Source organism: Epithele typhae (genome assembly GCF_022376455.1).
Source record: "Epithele typhae strain CBS 203.58 chromosome Unknown BXZ73scaffold_13, whole genome shotgun sequence".
NCBI classification, from domain to species: Eukaryota; Fungi; Basidiomycota; class Agaricomycetes; order Polyporales; family Epitheliaceae; genus Epithele; species Epithele typhae.
Window position 1 is genome coordinate 44,713 of NW_025954204.1, and position 18,204 is coordinate 62,916.

Below are 18,204 nucleotides of genomic sequence, written 5' to 3' on the forward strand. Positions count from 1 at the left end.
CTACAGCGTACTACTCGGCCCAGTGTTTTTTCAAACACAGTCACGATGAGTCGAGCTCGAAGTCTGCGCAGGACTACGACTGCCTCCTTTCTGGAAGCGACAAAGCCAGCACCCATACCATAGGCCATGATGAATAGATGCTGACGACAGAAAGCCACCGACGTAAGCTGACCGAACATGGGACATCGTGATCCGGAGTCAAAGGGGACCTGGGTTTGGTTGATTTGAAAGTAATCCTATAACTATGCCGCAGAACGTCTATATGGTTGCAGGAGTGCATGATACAAATACATGGACGAAAGCCGCAGGGATAGGTGTGGTGAAACCTCTTGCGAACCCAGGCCTCACTCTCCCGCTCATTCAGGGAAGCTCCAAGAAGCGGGAAAGCAACTTCTGAAAATCAGGCGTGCCCAGGCCAGACACCGGATCCCATCCCGCCACCGCCGCGAACCCAGTGGTGTTGCACCCCGGATTATTCCCGACAGTGACATCGTTGAATGCGTCCGCGAACGCGTAGAGCTATTGCGTGAAGAGGACTGTCAAAACAGACACCAGTCAGAACACTGAAGGAAAACTACGCACAGCAGGGTTGATCCATCCTACGGGAGCCTTGCCCGCGGCGAGCCGCGCATCGTTGATCGCAGACACCAAGGAGGCGAACGTTGGCGTCGACGCAGAAGTGCCCGCCACAAGCGTCAGCGCGCCGTTGATCGCGACGGAGTAGTTGAGGCCGTTGGCAGCGACGTCGGGGTATGCCCTCCCGGTGGCGTTGAACGTCCCCGCTGAGTAGGGTGGTGCGTGGTTGGCGAGATAGCCCGCGACAGCGGCCTGCTGGAACGCGGGCCGCGGGAAGACGTTCGAGAAGCCGCCCCCGGAGGCGAATTCGAACACCGCGACTTCGGGGTCGGCGACCGTGTTCCCCGGTACAACCTGGGTCGCACCGACGGCTGTGACGTAGGGGCAGGTCGCGGGAAAGGTGGGGTTGAACCGCGTCCCGGTAGACGCATTCTCTTGGTTGTTCTCGTCGAGACAGTCCGAGTCACCGAAGAAACCCGCGACGCCAGTGTCATCCGCTCCGAAAACGAAGGTGATCCCGGTGAGCGAGAGTTTGCCGTACTCGGCGCATTGGCGTCGCGCGTACGCTGGAGTGAGCATCGCCTCCTGGTCGACGTACGACGTGGAGACCACGAGGGTTCGTGGGACGCCGCCGCACTGCAGCGGACCGGTAAACCCACCGAGAAGTGTGTCCGGATACACTGGATCGACAACAGGATCGTCCCCGCCGTCGAATGTGCAATAGTCCGCGTCGAAGGCATCGAGGAATGTGTTGAAGGAGCCGCCCTTGATGTTATCGCCGACTTGGTAGAGAGTGACGGGCTGCTTTGGACCGACGAGACCCATGACGTACTGCATGTCGAGGCTGGACTCGAGGTAAATGTTGTTCTGGACGAGCTCGGCGCCATCTATGCTCACAAACACAGGCCGCTGACCGACCTGGTCCTGAGAGTAGTTGCCGAAGAAGACGTCGAAGTCAGACTCGAGATGGTACTCCGGAGAGTATTGCACTGAGGGAAGCTGAGTAAACACGAGGGTTAGGACGGTCACTGAAACGACTTACCGGTACTGATGCTATTGGTGACCGTCGAAACAGGGTCATAGTCGAAGTTGTAGAGGGCGCGCAGACAGGCGAGCGTCATAACTTCATCGCAGTGGTCAAGGTTGGAGGAAATTATCTGTCAATGGCGGCACTGTCAAAACATGTCCGCATGTGAACTGATAAACGAACTTACATGAATTGACCCTCCGACCACGGCGGTTGTTGTTATCCCCGAACTCGTCATCGTGCGTCGCGCAAGAGTGTCGAAATGCAGGGTTGGAGCGATGGTGTCGACATGCGGGGAGATGTGGGCAGGGAGACTGTACGTGCCGTTGCATGCGATGGTTGTCCGCTCGCTCCCCTCCAGCGCGTATTCGTGGTACTCCGTCCCAAGAAGCAGTTCCGCCTCCCTGATGGTAACATTGACCAGTATCCATCCACCACCTCTGCTCGAAGAGATCCGGTCCTCCGAAATCGAACCGTCTTCGACGAGCCACGCACGAACAGCTTCCGTAGCTTCCTCGGGTGGTCGAAACGCCTCTACCACTTGCGTAGTAGTCCAATATTGGTCATACATCGGGGAACTCGGTTGAGCAACGTCCATCAGAAACTTGTCCAGGTGGTCCAGGTTGCGCTGAGCGAGACCGATGTGGAGGACGAGGACGTCTGCTGCGATTGCACGACGAGCTAAGATCCATTTGGAGGGGATGGATGAGCGTGTTTCATGCACGATGCGAGAGCTATGGGCGATGAGTGCGAAAATCAGAGGAAATACGAGGCGGCAAAACATCCTTGGAGAGCGGAAGGGCGTGGAGGAGCGTAATGGATGAAGGTATTGTGAAGCTTACCTTCGCGAGTCGTCTCTGACTCCGACGGTTATCATCTCCTCCCTCTCAATGCCGTACGTCTGCGGCTACCGTTCTCCGAGCTGGAAAGGATCCTCGTCCGCCATTGACTCGAGTGTGTTAACGTGAGAGCGAGAGACTGCGGAGGCCGACGGGAGGGAGACAACCGACGGGTTCGAAGCCAAGATTCGAGCGTCGTTGGAGGACCGAGATGCAAGCCATGGGTGGAGAGAAAAAGACAAGTGGTAACTCAGCAGGGACGCTATGGGCGCTGTCTGGGGGCGTGGGAGGAGCCCACGGCACAGCTGGACACACCGACATCGACCACTAGAAATCGCACGGGCGAGTCCGCCACCAGTCTCGCGGAACGATATATCTCGGGGCCACGCACATGACTCACGAGTTGGTGGAGTCGTAGAGTTGAATAAAAGAATAAAGTTACAAAGATAAGTTACAAAAAATGTCGGACTTAGTACGCAGTGGTAGCCCGGAGTTCTGTTATGGTGGTGAACACATTAGATAGAACGTTCAACGTAGAGCCCAAGAGCTGCCCAGATCGCCTTCGACCTTTAAGATGCTGGTGACGAAGGGAAGTCAGATGGCCTGCGGCACAATGCGGGAACAGATCACGTACCCGAGAGGTCCGTGGCTTGACGGTAGAAGCACCCTCCATGATCGATTCCGTCTCGCTTTCGCTTTCCGATGGCTCGTCTTCGTAGAGAGTGGAAGGAAGGGGTGGGGACTGAAGTGCTTTCAGAGGCATGTAACGCAGTGCACGACAAGGGGGACCCACGATGCACGGATAGAGTTGTCCTCGCTGCTCCTGTTCCCTGAGCCACTTCGCACGTGTCCTGGGGCATACGCGAATCTTCTCTCCTGCGCACTCCTTCGCTTTACACCAGATGGACCCAGTAGCTGCGAACCATGCCATCGCAGCGATCAGTGAAGAGTGAAGATAGCAGAGTACGGTCTACGTACGATGGTAAGTTCTTCTATAGCGAAACTGCACGTACTTGACGTCTTTGAACTCCGCTAGGCCTCGTAGATGAGGTGGAAACCAGTAGTCGGCATAGGCTTGTGCCTTGCGGTCCAAGGAGACGTCCAGTGGAGATGACCCGTTGCGAATGAACGCAAGCCTACACCCCAAGACCCAACCTTCAGCACAGTGATAATTTCTGTCGATAGGGCCATATGGGATGAAGCTTGGGGAGTCGAGGTCCATACGTTGAGTGGATACTCTCAGTGCTGTCTCAATGGTGGCGACATCCTCATCTACCCCATAGACCATCACGAGGAGATGCTTGACAGCTTCGAGGGAGAAAAGATAGCCTCCGACGTATGCGGAATCAATGTTCGACATAGTGACGGGGAAGACGATGAGTGGCGGTCGGGAGCGGGGTAGGGAGATGCGGGGGTGATGGTGGTCAGAGTTGGGTCAGAGAGAGCAAATACAAGTTGCGCTCCATTCGGCCTTTGTTCGAATTCGCGTGTTGTTCAGTCACGTGGTCGCGTGTCGCGGGCCGTCGGCCGCGGTTAGCGCTCAATCCCAACCATCCTCGAACTCCGCACTTTCTGAACAGTCCCGTGAGGCGTGGCCTCGACCACAAGCGGAAAACAATGCGGTTATGCGAGATCCCATTGTTCTTCAAGCATATTAACTCCTCTCGGGGCTCTCCTCATGTTTCTCCACCACCCCCACGATCCACCGTCTCCCTACAACCGCCAACCACTTCCAACCACTCTGCTTCCCCCTCGCACTCTCCTCTTGCTATTTCCCCATCATGCCAAGGTCCAAGAAAACGTTTGTCTATTTTCTGCCTACTTGATATTACTCTAACCTATGCATAGCGGTGCGAGGAACCAGAAAGCCATGGCTGATAAAGAGAAGGCTCTGGCAGTGCGAGCGGTACAGAATGAGCAAGCAGAAGCAGCGCGGGAGGCCAAGAAGGAGCTAAAAGATGCAGCACGAGCTGCCAAGAAGGATCAAGAAAACGCAGCGCGAGCAGCCAAGAAAGAGCAGGACAAGGCTGCGCGTGATGCCCGTCAAGCTCGGCGAGAACAGTGAGTACTCCTCTCGTCGGCACTCCACTGCCCTCGGTTCATTTATACACGTGCTAGACGACAGGATGGGCAGCCCTCTCTTGAGGAAGAAGAGCGCACCATACGGCGGATCAATTTGCCTCCGACCACCTGGAACGATCTCCTCAATCATTGCGCAAGGGTCGTCCACAGCATGTCGTTGGCCAGTCCGAGTGACAACGTTACCGTATGTCTTGCTACTCTCAGTACAACCTCCACTCACCTTTCTTGTGATCGACGCAGGCGCGGACGGTAAAAGCTTTCGGCAAAGCTGTGGCTGCTAGGTGGTCAGGATATGTTTCGGTGAGTCATGTCTGACTTTCTACTCCACAATAGTATCAACTGCTTTTTAGGAGCTTCGAAGAAGCCAACAGGGAGGGAGAAGTTCAGCCGATGCGGAAACTGGGTGAGTGCTCGCGTTTTCGTTGCCATTCTACATGTGAATGTTTACCATGTGTTCCGCTTCTCAGTCCGTCGCAGGAACAGACGGATACTCCGATTTCAGCCCCCAAACTAGAGCCCAACGTGGAGTTTACGTTTGATGAACTCGAGGGGATGCTTTTCGCGTACGCAGGCAGTATGGTACGTCCCCCACACGGTGTTATGAAAACACCTTGAATTCACTATCTCTGTCGTCCAGGAAACTTACGAGTACGATTCAACTCTGCTCATCACCAAACTCGAATATTGATGTACTTAACAGCCCCAAATGTAAGAAGGTCAGGGACATGGTGCTCAGAACAATCCAACAGATCAAAGAAGTCAAGAGTGGTGTCAAGGTATGAGTGTTACGCCTACATTCCCGAGATTAGCACCCACTAAACACACTTGGTTGATTCACTAGAAAGAGGAAGATCCGAAAGAGCCATGCCTTTCTTCCCCCGATCCGCGGATGACTCGCGCCATGAGTCGCGAACCAAAGACCGAGGAGCCCGAAGAGATAGGTCTCACGCATATTGATCGCCTTGTCGATGGCGATATTCTTGCAGATATCACTTTACTTTTGGCCGAATACAAGAAGACTCTCGTGCGCCTCCTAGTTCCCAATCTATCACTTCGTACTAACTCTTTTGCTGACACTCGGCCACAGAGCAATGACGGGTATGTTGTGAACTCCGTATCACACGCATTCTTAGTACTCACGCTCGCGCAGTAAGGACTTCACGAAGCTTGACACGGTGATGAATAGCCTCTGGAAGTGTCCGCCGGCTCCAAGCTTCGACCCGAAGCAGCCTCCTGTACGTCTTCTTACATGCATGATCTATATTTCTCATTGATCTTGCTCGCAGCGTGATCTGGACGAGTTCAAGGCACGCATCGCACCTTGGGTCCCGAAGGCGGTTGAGCGCCTCTCCCGGGCGACCACTCGCTATGAAGCCAGCCTTGACGCTGTGGTTGGCTCGCTTCTGGCGTGCAATTTCACCGCCGAAGGGGGGTTCTCTCTCCGCGCACAATGGAAGCTCAACGAGCCGTTGTATGCATGTGCTGATACGAACACCGTCTCCAACGGCCGTGACTCTTTGGAGCGAGAAGTTTCCGGCAACTTCATCATCCCAGAGTTCGTCATCATGTGCGTGGATGACAGCGGGAAGATTATCAAGATCATCCTCGTTGTGGAGGACAAGCGTACCGCCAGTCCAATTCTCCAGCTTCGGAAATACGCCTTGTGGCTTGCTAAGGAATATCCCGATGTGGTCGGTCTCGGCTGTCGACTGGCACCTGCAACCGAGGGCGACGGGGTTCAAGCTCTCATCTGCCGTTCCGACCGTGAAGGTGGATTTGGCCTCCAATACAAGACGAGTGATGACGCAAGTTTCTGGTATTCGATCACCGACGATTTCATCCTCGAGACTCTCTTCGACCTCTGCGTCGCGAACTGGCGCTTGGCCGATACTAAGATGAAGGCCAACTAGTCCCTCTAGGTGAGTTCTCCCCTATGCAAGCCTCGATGATATACTAATACCGAGTTGTCGTAGCCCTATCGCTTCATTTCGTTGCTCAGACACGTTACGTTCTCGGTGCTCTCTCCAGCGTGCCTTGAGCGAAGCTAGCTCAGCTCTCTCGCCTCTCGATCCACGCCATCATGCTCTCGCACTCATTCCAATGACACAATTTTATGTCCTATGTGCCACTTTTTATGCATTATGCAATCTCATCATATGCCTGCTCGACGTCGCGATACGTTGTGTGTTTTGCCTCGCTCTCGCCTTTACCATACAGCGCTTGTAGACAGCGGTCCCGGGTCACTTGCTCACGCGTGCGGCACCGGCACCGGCATGTTGAATCTTGGGTTTAGGACGCACCTACTCTTCGTGCCAATCATCCGCGCGGAACTGTTCCCACATCGTGCGACTTTCTCAGAGAGGTATCCCTCCATTACCACGCGACGTACCATGGGTACGGGGAAACGCGCCTCACACCCCAGGGCGGGTGCGGACACTGTGCCTCGTAGCCCTGAGGCAGTTCATCGACGCATCCATCTTGCTGGAGGACCTGTTCACCAAAAAGTGGACTACGACACTGATACCGCTCAACAGAGCGAGTCTCCACTGGGGGATGTCGATGTGGAGGTGCCGCGGTTCGCGGTGTCGCACGGTCGTACTCATGTGCTAACTCGTCTGGTTCACATGTTCGCGATTACGTTTCCCTCACGATGAATGGCGGTTGCGGGGTGAGCAGGGAAGTATAAATGGGGGAGAGGAAAAGGCGAGGAGAGCATCATTCAAGCTCACCTCGACAGTGCTATGTATTACAGATGACAATCTACCACGTCCTCGATTAGTAAATAAGAGCGAGGCGGACCTCAATGCTCTCGCGGGGCAAGCCCAAATGTTCCCGCTCCTTGTCAATAACTGACGGAGGATATGAGCGTTCATCATTGGAATGGTGAGAAGTCGCTCACATGCTGTGTGCGCTCCGCAGTGCATATTCCCCTCTTCAGGAACTAGAGCTGTTCAGTCGTGTAAGTTGAAGTACGGTATGGGAGCCGCTCCGGAAGGCTACGTACAGCTGTCATATTGCCTGAAGATGAGCAGCTCGTCCGGCATCTGGTCCCGCACAAAGAACCACTTCATGTTCTCTACAAGGCGACTACGTGAGCGGGACGCCCTCGGGCTTACAGGAGCGACGCTTACTATTCAGACGGAGGAAGTATCCACCTCCGTACTAGTAGATCCGTTCGTGGGTGGGTTGAATTGGGTTGTGAAACGACAACAGGCCACACGCACCTGGTCCGTGGTCCTGATGATGTCTTCCTTCCTCCACGAGCGCGCGTCACACATCGCCAGGGGTGCATCAATGACAGGACCGCGCAGAGGCCGCCAGACGTTGCTGAAATGCCACTCGTTCAACCGGGAGAACATGGTGCAAGGTGCAAGAAGGCTCACATGATCGCGACCCTATTACCGTCTTTGTAATCCGCGGGGACTGCATTGCGGTCCTTGTACGCGTCGAGCACACGCTTCGTCGCGCGCTCGCGGTTGATGTCGACGTGCACGGCGGACACGGGCTGCTTGCCGTCCTGCACATCAATGCCCTTGTAATTGTTTCCCGCGGACGCGCCGTCGGTCCGTCGCCTGCACTGTGAGCGTCACTCACCGCAACATGCTGCAACCGGATGCATGACGAACCTGATCTGATAGTTGATCGGGACGCACGCCCTCGCACGCGAGTACCCCTTCATCCACCTGCGCGCCCGCGCCGTTCAATCCTTGAACCCGCAAATACAAGCAAAAAAGGACGCACTCTGCCATTGCCTCCGCGTACTCGTCCTCCCACTTCCCGGGGCCGCCGTTTTGGAGGTTCGCGTACGGAACGGCTTCCCACGCGAAACCGGCCTTGTCGAGCGTCGGCTGCTCGGGCGCGGTGCGGAGGTCGTGGATCGGCGTCTGCGCGGGCTGGAGGTAGAGCGACTTGCCGTTCGGGCTCCCGTCCGAGTGGACGAGGGTGACGAACGGGAACTCGAAGGAGCCTGGGGCTTCGTGGTCGAGCGCGTAGTTGAGTGTGACTTGGATCGGGTCCGCGGTCGCCATCGAGGTCGTCTTAAGAGCTGGGTGGGTGGGAAGGGTTTGGTGAGGACGTGCGTCTAGGGAGGTGGGGGCAGCAGCCAGATGCCCTGGAGCTTGTATTTAGACTAGGAACGGGGCGGGCATGCAAAGGAGGGCGGGCTTGGGGATTGAGTCATAAACAGGCCCGGGCCAGCTGGTCTGGAGATCGCGCGGACCGCCGCGACTGCTGCCACGGCGGTATCGGCGTGTGTTATCGTCGGGGGACGAGGTTAATCGTTTCTTAGCCCCGATCGGTAAGGCTTGCACAATCATATGTCGAGTCCGCGGTGGAGTTGAGTGAGCAGTATCGTAGTGTCGGACTTTGCTGTGGGTGTTCTAGGAACTTTCGTGGCATTGGACTAGAGCAGAGAGAGAGAGACGTGATCAAGCGAGAGGCACATGACGGTCAACGACCGATTCTCGGACCGGCGCGAGTCGGCGACAGCAAGTTCAAGCGGCGCCCGACTGCCAGGCCAGCGTTTACGCCCCGCCTCCTCCGCCAGCAGAGAGGCTGTTCTGTTGTTCCATCGCCCGCTGCTTATCGCACGTCCTGCCCACCCCAGAAACTCCCAATCGCGCTCAACGCTCGGTACCGATCCAATCGCCCAGACCAGATCGGCGCGATGGCTGCTTGGGCTGCAGCCAGCGCCGGCTTCCATCCGTCGTCCGGCGATAAGACACAGGCACGCGACCTTGCTCGCGCGGCTGCCGGTGCCAACCCTGCCCGTATTTGAGGGCGAAGGGAAGCAGAACATCACCCGTTCGCCCCCTTTGCCGATTTCCGCCATGCTGCACGGCAACGAAGCCTTCAGGAGTGTCCCAAACAAGGATTCCCACCTCGTTCGTCCTTTCCAGTGGTTTCTTTCCAATACGACTTCTGACTACGCTCTTCTCCAGCCGTGGTACAGGAATGCGGGCGAGTCCATGTTGCGCAAAAATACTTCCGGAGCTTCCTTTTGACACTTCTTCCTAGGCCTTCTCCAGCTCAACCTGCTTCTCACGACCATTTTCGTGGCCCAGTTCCTTAACGGCTATGACTCGTCCCTGATTTCTGGGTTCCAGAGCATGCCCTCATGGCGTGCAAGTGCGTCTTACTCTCCACGTAATACTTGAATATCGACGCGACTCACAACTATAATTCCAGCTCTGAAGGTACCTGCCGGGCACAAGCAGAGCTCGAGCAACATCGGTCTGCTCAATGCGGCCGGATACCTGACCGGAAGTACGTGCCCTCTTCAAGTTGTCGAGGGTTGTGGTAACGATTTAATGGCATAGTGTTCACTGCGCCCTTCGCGGCATACATCGCGGACAGGTGGGGACGCAAGTGGTGCATCCGGTATGTTTTGCTGTTCGGCGGGTTTCTGTTCATACTCACCCCGGGCTCCAGGTACTCGTCTCTGGCGAACTTGATTGGCACCGCTCTCGGCTGCATTGCTGGTGCTGGGGGAGTGAACGGCTATGCAGTCTTCATGGTATCTCGTATCATCGTATGTTATAACTTGAGCCCACGCCCCCGCTGCTCGCTCACTTGTCGCTATAGATCGGCTCTGGTCTCACATTCGCCGTAATGTGCTCGCCTATCATGTGCGTGGCTGCACAGTCAATGCGGTAACCATTAAGCTAACTTCCGTACCAGGCTCCAAGAGCTTCCACACCCTAAGCACCGCACGATCCTCGCGGGCGCTTTCGATATCGCCTTTGTAAATCGCGGACAAGCTTTTTCGGCCGCCTTCGACTGACGGTCCTGTCTACAGATCGGTGGAAACTTTGTCGCGTCTTGGGTTCTCTTTGTACGCGACCATGCCGTTCTGCCTCGGATTTCGGTGCTGACCCGCGGTTGCAGGGTTGCGGTCACTTGAAGAACAATTGGGCATGGCGTGTCCCCTACCTGATTCACATCCCCTTTGCCCTCATCATGATCGTCCTCATCACTTTCGTGCCAGAGTCCCCGCGTTGGCTCAGTATGCCGCTCACTTTTCCGTGCTCTTGGGGTTCTTTGCTCACATCTTCGCACAGTTCGGAAGGGCCGCGAGGATGAGGCGAAATTGTTCTTCATCAAGTACCACTCCAACGGGGTGGAGGATGAGTTCGTTCACTTTGAGCTGGACGAAGTACACGATGCTCTCCGTGTCGAGCTCGAGACGAAGCAGGACACGTGGAGTGTGATCCTGTCGTCGCGGAACAGTCTCCATCGCCTTGCTTGCGGTCCGCGCACTTCTCGATTGGCGTTGGAATATCATACTGACCTACCTTTACGCAGCCGTCCTTATCGCAGTTTGTCAAAACCTGAGTGGGACTGCCATCATCGCTTACTGTAAGTGTAGTCCAACATTTTCTATTTGCATGTCCCTGACCGTTCGTCCACAGATTACACGGAGAGTACGTAGCGCCCATTTCTTCGTGCCCCTCCTCATACTCAGCCGCCACAGTTCTCGGTCTCGTCGGCATCACCGACACCGTCACCGTCACGGGGATCAACGCCGGCCTCACGACCTTCACCTGCGGCGCCGCCTTACTCGGCCTCTACCTCACGCAGGTCATCAACCGCCGCCCGCAGCTCTTCGGCACCTGGATCGCCGTGCTGCTCGCGAACATCGGGCTCATCTCTGCGACGGCGATGTACGAGAAGACAGGGTCGTCGCGCGCGGGCATCGCCGCGGTCGCGATGGTCTGGCTCTACAACGGCTCGTTCTTCATCTCGTGCGGGTCCATCTTCTTCAGCTACCCCGCCGAGGTGCTCCACTACTCGATGCGCAGCAAGGGGATGATGGTCTGGACGCTCACCGCGAAGTCGCTGTCTGTGTTCAGCGCGTACACGAACCCTGTCGCGAGTGAGTGTGGGCCGTGCTCTACACCTCGGACTCTACTGATAACTTGATGCAGTGGAGGCGATCGGCTGGAAGTGGTACCTGTTCTAGTGAGTCCTTGCGTCCGTCCCTGTGCACACGAGGTGAAGTACTGACGTTACGTTCTCTCAGCACCGCGATCCTCATCGTCACCGGCGTCCTCATGTACTTCGTTCTCGTCGAGACGCGCGGGTATACGCTCGAAGAGTACGTCGCTCGCTGTACTTGGTTGAATGTGGACGGTCCTAACCTACGTGCTTGCAGAATTTCGGAAGCGTTCGGTGGCAAGCCTTTCCAGGCTTCCGCACTAAGCTACAAGGACAGGAAAGACGGAGTCAGCACCGACGTCAAGGCAATTGACGAAGAGAGCTCCATCGGCAAGTGAGGCCCCCTCGCCGGGTCGCTGCCCCTCGTCGCCGTGCGTGTTGCAGTATCTTAGACATCTAGAATTAGTATTAGTAGGATGTATGTACATAGTCCCCTTTACTGTACGGTACGACTCGCTACGAAATTCACGGATATACATGACTAACTTTCCAGGCATGCTGGACTCCGCGTAGCGGACGCAGAAGATTTCAACTATAGTACTTATGGCCCCAACTTAATCCACCCCTGGAAGCGCTAAAAGGATGCCTAGTGAGACTTCTGTCTTCATGATAGAGGATAAGAAGCGATTAGTTATGTCCGATTCGCACTTTGCCCTTCTAGCGCGAAACCAGGCACGCTCCCAAAAGTTCGGAGTCTGCAAGCTGAAGGCGACCGACAGGGTCCCCGTTCTGGAGTAGTCTGGCACAGTGCGCCGTGAGCTATCACCTGCTATCAGGTACCTCGCGGCATCTTATCTCGGGGCGAGCTAGCGCAATGTTTCTCCACTATCATTATCGCGGACGGACACATGTTCCGCGATAGGCAGCGCCGAGTTCCAGATGCTCAGCCGTGCCATTCGCGTTAGAGGACCGGACGGGGGCCTCAGAGTCACCTGGGCGGCGTGGACTCGGGCGGCGGGATGGCTGGCGGACGGTAGAGGTGCGCTCGTGATGGGCTGCACGCCCGCATCTCTCTCTCCCTGACTTCACCTACTACGCACCACGACCCCCCGCCCGACGGCGACGAAGACGACAGGCATGGCATTCAAGGCGGCGCTCGAGGCGGACCAGGACGCGCCGGAGAGCTGGTCCAAGTACATGACGACGGTGTACGTCGGGCGCAAGGAGCCCGCGATCGGCTCGTACGACGCCGCGAAGCTCGAGCAGCGCGCGCGCGAGGTTACGAAGGAGAACCCTTGTGAGTCCGCCTCGTCTTTCCTTCCCGGATTCCGCGCCGCCCGACGGGTGCGCTGAAGGGGACATGTTTACAGCGGCGTTTCTGTATGTTTTCGGGAGCGCAGGCTCGTGCGCGACCGAGCTCGCGAACCGGCGCGCGTTCGAGCGCTGGGCGTTCATCCCGAACATGCTCGTCGACGCGTCGGACCGCAACATGGAGGTGTGTGCGCTCTCTCCGTCGTCGTGCGTGCGATGCGATCGGCGCAGGAATTGACGCGCGACGGCCGCAGACGACGCTTTTCGGGGTCAAGTACAAGTCCCCGCTGCTGCTCGCGCCGATCGGCGTGCACGGGCTGCTCCACCCAGAGGGCGAGACCGAGACGGCGAAGGCGGCGGCGCGGATGGAGGTCCCCATGATCTGCAGCTCCGCGAGCACGCGCTCGCTCGAGGTGGTCGCCACCGCGAACGGCAACGGCCCGCGCTGGTACCAGCTCTACTGGTGAGCCCCCCCCCCGATCTCGCCCTCCGAAAGGGCACGCACTCACCACGGTCGCCCGCCGCGCGCAGGCCACGCTCGGAGGAGCTCACGCTCTCGCTCCTCTCGCGCGCGAAGGCGTGCGGCTTCACCGCGTGCGTCGTCACCCTCGACACGATGTGCATGGGCTGGCGGCCGTACGACCTCGACAAGGCGTACCTGCCGTTCATGCACGGCGTCGGCATCCAGGTCGGCACCTCCGACCCGGTCTTCATGGCCTCGCAGGGGCTCGCCCCGCGCGCGGACGAGCGCGTCCCGTTCCCGTTCGACCCCGCGGCGTGCGACGCGCGGCGCGCGGCCGGGGACACGCACGAGATCGAGATGGCGCGCCTCGGGCGCAACTGGTCGCGCCAGATCCACTCGGGGCTGTTCAGGACGTGGGAGGAGATGGCGTTCGTGCGCGCGCACTGGGAGGGGCCGCTCGTCCTCAAGGGCATCCTGTCCGTGGGCGACGCGCTGAAGGCAATGGAGATCGGGTGCGACGGGATCGTCGTTTCGAACCACGGTGCGCGCGGAGGGGGTTTCGTTCCGGTGGTTGCGGCTAACGAGTTCGGTGGGCGCGCCGGTAGGTGGACGACAGGTTGACCAGGCCATCCCCGCGCTCGTGGCGCTTGAGAAGATCGCCGCGCACCCCGCCATCCACGATGCTCAGGTGTCGGGGAAGTTTACGGTCTTTTTCGACTCAGGCGTTCGCCGTGGAGGCGACATCATCAAGGCTATCGCACTGGGTGCAAACGCTGTCCTTCGTGAGTTCGCGCGGGCGGCTTCAGATGTAGCAGAGCTGACCCACCATCACAGTTGGACGACCATTTATGTACGGTTTGGCAGTTGCAGGCGAGAAGGGTGTTGAAGAAGTTGTTCGTGGCCTGCTGTGCGAAGCCGAGCTCCAGCTGGGTCTTTGCGGCTTCAATAGCATCGACGAGATCTGGAACAAGAGGGAAGCGGTCATGGAGAAGCTGGATCTCGGTTATTTCTCATGATATTGTGAGGACTGAAATATGTATCGAAGATGTACCACCACTTATAGATGATCTTGTTTGTCTTGCGGCATTCCAGAAACTGGAGGTGAACGAGAATAGGCGACCAAAAAGCTTACTATTCGTGGGAGTAAATCACGTAATCCAACCTCTCCTTCCGCGAAGGGCGCTAACATGTTGAACGAGCCGGTCTTTTGTCCAAGAGATGCTCTAAGTAGTTCCAGGTACGATATGCGCAATACTTTTCCGCTCATATTAGCCCCCAGCCCCAGTTTTCCATCTCAAGTTCTACATGAAGAATACATGTGTCCGCGTGCAACGTGCCTCCACCTGCAAATTTCTTGAGTCACTCCACGCATGACGGGTGTACATAAGCTCGAATGGGCGACGCATATGGGCGTCGGGAAGAACCACACACCCTCCCTATGCACTTCTCCGAGTTATTCTGATCTACCTACCGCTGCCGTCAACGATTGCAATACAGTAAGGCAAGTTCGTCAGCCGTTATCGCACGCGACCCTTCTGCCGCTTCCGATCTCGAGGACCTCAGGTGACTCATGTTCAAGTTCGCTCTCCAGCGTGCGACGATGCAAAGATAAGCCCTTCTGTCCATGCTTCTGGTGCCCGCATGATATCTAAGGCCGCCGCAGATGCGCAGTGGTGTCACGGCTTCGGATGGAGGCAGGCGGGTTCCGCTACTCCGATTGTATATGAAGACCGCTCGCGGATCCTGACGTTCGTGTTCCCTCTCGCACCCGCCGACTGCCATGTTCCCCGGAAACGAGGCCTTCAGGAGCGTCCCCAATAAAGACTCACACCTGGTACGAATCTCTCCGACTGTGTCGGTCCCGTATGAGGTGGCTGATTTCGATCCCTATATAGCCATGGTACAGGAACGCAGGCATGCCTCGGACCTTCGATCGACGCCAGACTTGACTGAATGCGCTCTACAGGGCTCCTCAAGCTCAATTTGCTCCTCACCACTATATTCATCGCGCAGTTCCTGAACGGCTATGACTTCTCGTTGATTTCTAGTTTCCAGTCCATGAACTCATGGCGCGACAGTAAGTTGCTGTGTCTTCTCGGATGCTCGTCTGTGTACTCACCTAACGAATCTCGGCAGCCCTCCACCTTCCGGTGGGGAGCGCGGAGAGTTCAAGTAACATCGGCCTGTTGAACGCGGCCGCTGATGTCACCGGATGTGCGTCCTTTTCCTTTTTTTGTTCAAATACCATGCTAACGACGCTGCAGTGGTGACGGCACCCTTCGCATCCTACGTCGCCGACCGCTGGGGGCGCAAGTGGTGCATCCGGTGCGTCTCTCGCTCACCCGTTCCCACAGACGCTCATCCCCCGCACCGCCAGATATTCATCTATCGCGAACCTGGTCGGCACGATTCTCGGGTGCATCGCTGGTGTCCCGGGTGTGAACGGCTACGCGGTGTTCATGGTGTCTCGTATCATCGTCCGTTCACCTCTCATCTGTCCGGCGTGGGGTCGCTTACTCTCCCTCCGAACGCAGATTGGTTCCGGCCTCACATTCGCGCTAATGTGCTCGCCCATCATGTGCGTGCGTCTGACCTGTGGTTCTGTCATATGTGCTCACGCATGAGTTTGCAGGCTCCAAGAACTTCCCCATCCAAAGCACCGCACCATCCTAGGCGGCCTTTTCGACATCGCGTTCGTGAGTGTATCGTTGTGCATCCATCGGGTCGGAGTTCATTTTGCGTCGTGCAGATCGTTGGCGGCTTTATCGCCTCATGGTTAGTGACCGCCTTCCATCGGTGTGAGGGCCCATCTGATCCAGTCGCTTTCAGGATCCTATTCGGCTGCAGTTACATCACCAGCAACTGGTCGTGGCGTACGTCCTGACTCGAGGGTTTCCTGTACGATCGTTCGTCTGATACGTCTTCGCCCAGGCATTCCCTACCTCATTCACATCCCCTTGGCGCTGACCATGATCGTGCTCATCACCTTCGTCCCCGAGTCTCCTCGTTGGCTTAGTACGTCGGACGAGCGTCTCCGTGCCGAACGCCGCTGACCGTCTCCCAGTCAGCAAGGGCCGCGAGGCCGAGGCAAGGGCGTACTTTGTCAAGTACCACGCGAACGGCTGCGAGGACGACGAGCTCGTCAAGTTCGAGATCGACGAGATTCACGAGGCCATCGAGACAGAGCGCACCCTGAAGCAGGACTCGTGGACCAGCATCCTCACGAACCGGAGCAGCCTGCATCGTCTCGGATGTGGTGCGCCTGCGATATACTCCCCTCGCGCGCGGGCCCATGCTCACATGTGTGCTGCGCAGTCATTCTCATCGCGGTCTGCCAGAACCTCAGCGGGACGGCGATCATTTCGTACTGTGAGCTTCCCACTCCCGCTTGATGAGGAAACGACAACCCTGACCGTCCCCGTCCTGCAGACTACACCGAGAGTGCGTGCCCGGGCACGGTTTCAGGCTAGCGCTCCAACGCTGACCATCACGCAGTCCTCAGTCTCGTCGGCATCACCGACACCGTCACCGTCACAGGCATCAACGCCGGGCTGACGACGTCGACGGCCGCGTTCGCGCTCTTCGGCCTCTACCTCACGCAGGTGATCGACCGGCGGCCGCAGCTGCTCGGCACGTGGGCCGCGACGCTCGCCGCGAACGTCGGGCTGATCGCGTCGACGGCGGTGTACGAGAAGACGGGCTCGACGCACGCGGGCGTCGCGGCGGTCGCGATGGTCTGGCTCTACAACGGCTTCTTCTTCGTCTCGTGCGGCTCCATCTTCTTCACGTACCCGCCCGAGGTGCTCCACTACTCGATGCGCAGCAAGGGGATGATGGTCTGGATGGTGACCGCGAAGCTGCTGTCCGTGTTCAGCTCGTACACGAACTCGATCGCGAGTGCGTCCATGCTTTCCCACCCCCTCCTTCCTCAGCTTTTAATCGGATGCTGACGAGCGCGCGCAGTGGCGGCGATCGGATGGAAGTGGTACCTCTTCTAGTGAGCTTCTGTCGTCTTCCTGCCCTTCCTCGGTCCTTCGCGACGCTGACACACGGCCTCCCAGCACCGCGATGCTCATCGTCACCGGCGTCCTGCTCTACTTCGTCATCGTCGAGACCCGTGGCTACACGCTTGAGGAGTGCGTCCTCTCCCGCCCTGTCTCCCCTGCTCGCCGCTAATCCCAGTCATACCGTTCCGCCCGCAGGATCGGCGCGCTCTTCGGCGGAGAGCCGCTCGAGGCCGCTACGCACGCCTACAAGGACGCGAAGGAGGGAGAAGGAGAAATCGACGTGGACGCCAAGGCGGCTCCCGACGAGGAGGCTCCCATCCGCAAGTGATCCCCGTTCGACGGTTGCGTCGGAGGTCTGGGCGGTCGCCGAACTGTTCTCTGCGATGGAATGATCACTGTACCAAGATAGAGGACAGAGTTCCCCGGATTCAGGGTGAGCTCGGACGCGGAGACTCGCAGATATCATCCAGTCATGAGTCATGTCACGGCTGTGGATGGGCTGCCGTGCCAGACTGGGTGCTCCCCCGCAAAGGGCTCACTCTGGCCCGGTAGCCTATGATCGATCCTTGGCCCAACCTCGAAGAGCACAAAAAGGCCCGGCGCGGACTCGCCCTCCCTATTTGCGCCTGTTTGCCCGTGTGGGCGCGTGGGAAGCGGCAGGCGTGTGCGCGGCGGCGGCGGCGGCGAGAGGGCGCGAGAGGGCGCAAGCGAGCGAGCGAACCCGCGCCCGGTGTGCGCGGACGGTGTGGCCCAAGATGGCGGACGTAGTTGGTGCCACCCGGTAGGCGGAGACGGCCGGGCGATAAGTCTGTGGGCGGGTGGAAGGCGTGCTCCCCAGGCGCCGTGCGCGCGGGCACGGAGAGCTTCTCGGGAGCAGTGCCGGTCCAGCGCATGGCTTTAGGGTTGCCACGCCGCCGCCACATCGGCTGCGCCCGGCGTCCCTGCAGCGGAGCCAAAGCGCGTCCGGCGGGCGGGGGTCGCTCGACGGGATCCCACAGCGAACGAACGAGCCGCGATACCGCC

The 18,204-nt window shown here is 57.9% G+C and overlaps 6 protein-coding genes across 6 annotated transcripts; 4 read left to right on the plus strand and 2 right to left on the minus strand.

Annotated features, from left to right (window-relative positions):
* Positions 1-360: 360 nt before the first annotated feature.
* BXZ73DRAFT_89067 (subtilisin-like protein) lies at positions 361-2,480 on the minus strand (the record flags this gene model as incomplete). The annotated part of the gene is made up of 5 exons (XM_048025157.1): positions 361-519; positions 583-1,565; positions 1,619-1,733; positions 1,791-2,337; positions 2,446-2,480. The coding sequence occupies 5 exons, from the start codon at positions 2,478-2,480 to the stop codon at positions 361-363; spliced, it is 1,839 nt and encodes a 612-aa protein (XP_047879558.1).
* Positions 2,481-4,223: 1,743 nt separating this feature from the next.
* Positions 4,224-6,434, plus strand: BXZ73DRAFT_76129 (uncharacterized protein; the record flags this gene model as incomplete). The annotated part of the gene is made up of 11 exons (XM_048022361.1): positions 4,224-4,243; positions 4,291-4,503; positions 4,561-4,708; positions 4,765-4,824; positions 4,858-4,927; positions 5,027-5,103; positions 5,162-5,172; positions 5,225-5,300; positions 5,366-5,622; positions 5,675-5,759; positions 5,811-6,434. 11 exons carry the CDS (start codon positions 4,224-4,226, stop codon positions 6,432-6,434), a joined length of 1,641 nt encoding a protein of 546 aa, XP_047879559.1.
* An 865-nt stretch (positions 6,435-7,299) lies between these two features.
* On the minus strand, positions 7,300-8,552 carry BXZ73DRAFT_99642 (uncharacterized protein; the record flags this gene model as incomplete). The annotated part of the gene is made up of 8 exons (XM_048028072.1): positions 7,300-7,373; positions 7,424-7,471; positions 7,529-7,600; positions 7,656-7,686; positions 7,749-7,851; positions 7,908-8,096; positions 8,151-8,207; positions 8,266-8,552. 8 exons carry the CDS (start codon positions 8,550-8,552, stop codon positions 7,300-7,302), a joined length of 861 nt encoding a protein of 286 aa, XP_047879560.1.
* An 801-nt stretch (positions 8,553-9,353) lies between these two features.
* BXZ73DRAFT_44151 (general substrate transporter) lies at positions 9,354-11,798 on the plus strand (the record flags this gene model as incomplete). Its single annotated transcript, XM_048019285.1, has 14 exons — positions 9,354-9,411; positions 9,541-9,645; positions 9,712-9,789; positions 9,843-9,903; positions 9,955-10,054; positions 10,108-10,151; positions 10,204-10,267; positions 10,322-10,357; positions 10,411-10,528; positions 10,584-10,772; positions 10,828-10,887; positions 10,988-11,398; positions 11,451-11,484; positions 11,546-11,798. 14 exons carry the CDS (start codon positions 9,354-9,356, stop codon positions 11,796-11,798), a joined length of 1,611 nt encoding a protein of 536 aa, XP_047879561.1.
* A 739-nt stretch (positions 11,799-12,537) lies between these two features.
* BXZ73DRAFT_44103 (FMN-dependent alpha-hydroxy acid dehydrogenase) lies at positions 12,538-14,190 on the plus strand (the record flags this gene model as incomplete). The annotated part of the gene is made up of 6 exons (XM_048019274.1): positions 12,538-12,697; positions 12,771-12,895; positions 12,966-13,174; positions 13,243-13,715; positions 13,780-13,956; positions 14,009-14,190. 6 exons carry the CDS (start codon positions 12,538-12,540, stop codon positions 14,188-14,190), a joined length of 1,326 nt encoding a protein of 441 aa, XP_047879562.1.
* Positions 14,191-15,127: 937 nt separating this feature from the next.
* Positions 15,128-17,509, plus strand: BXZ73DRAFT_44188 (general substrate transporter; the record flags this gene model as incomplete). The annotated part of the gene is made up of 16 exons (XM_048019289.1): positions 15,128-15,261; positions 15,333-15,388; positions 15,439-15,499; positions 15,552-15,651; positions 15,709-15,752; positions 15,807-15,870; positions 15,924-15,949; positions 16,004-16,047; positions 16,106-16,189; positions 16,239-16,430; positions 16,490-16,543; positions 16,604-16,615; positions 16,670-17,071; positions 17,138-17,171; positions 17,236-17,310; positions 17,377-17,509. The coding sequence occupies 16 exons, from the start codon at positions 15,128-15,130 to the stop codon at positions 17,507-17,509; spliced, it is 1,515 nt and encodes a 504-aa protein (XP_047879563.1).
* Positions 17,510-18,204: the final 695 nt, after the last annotated feature.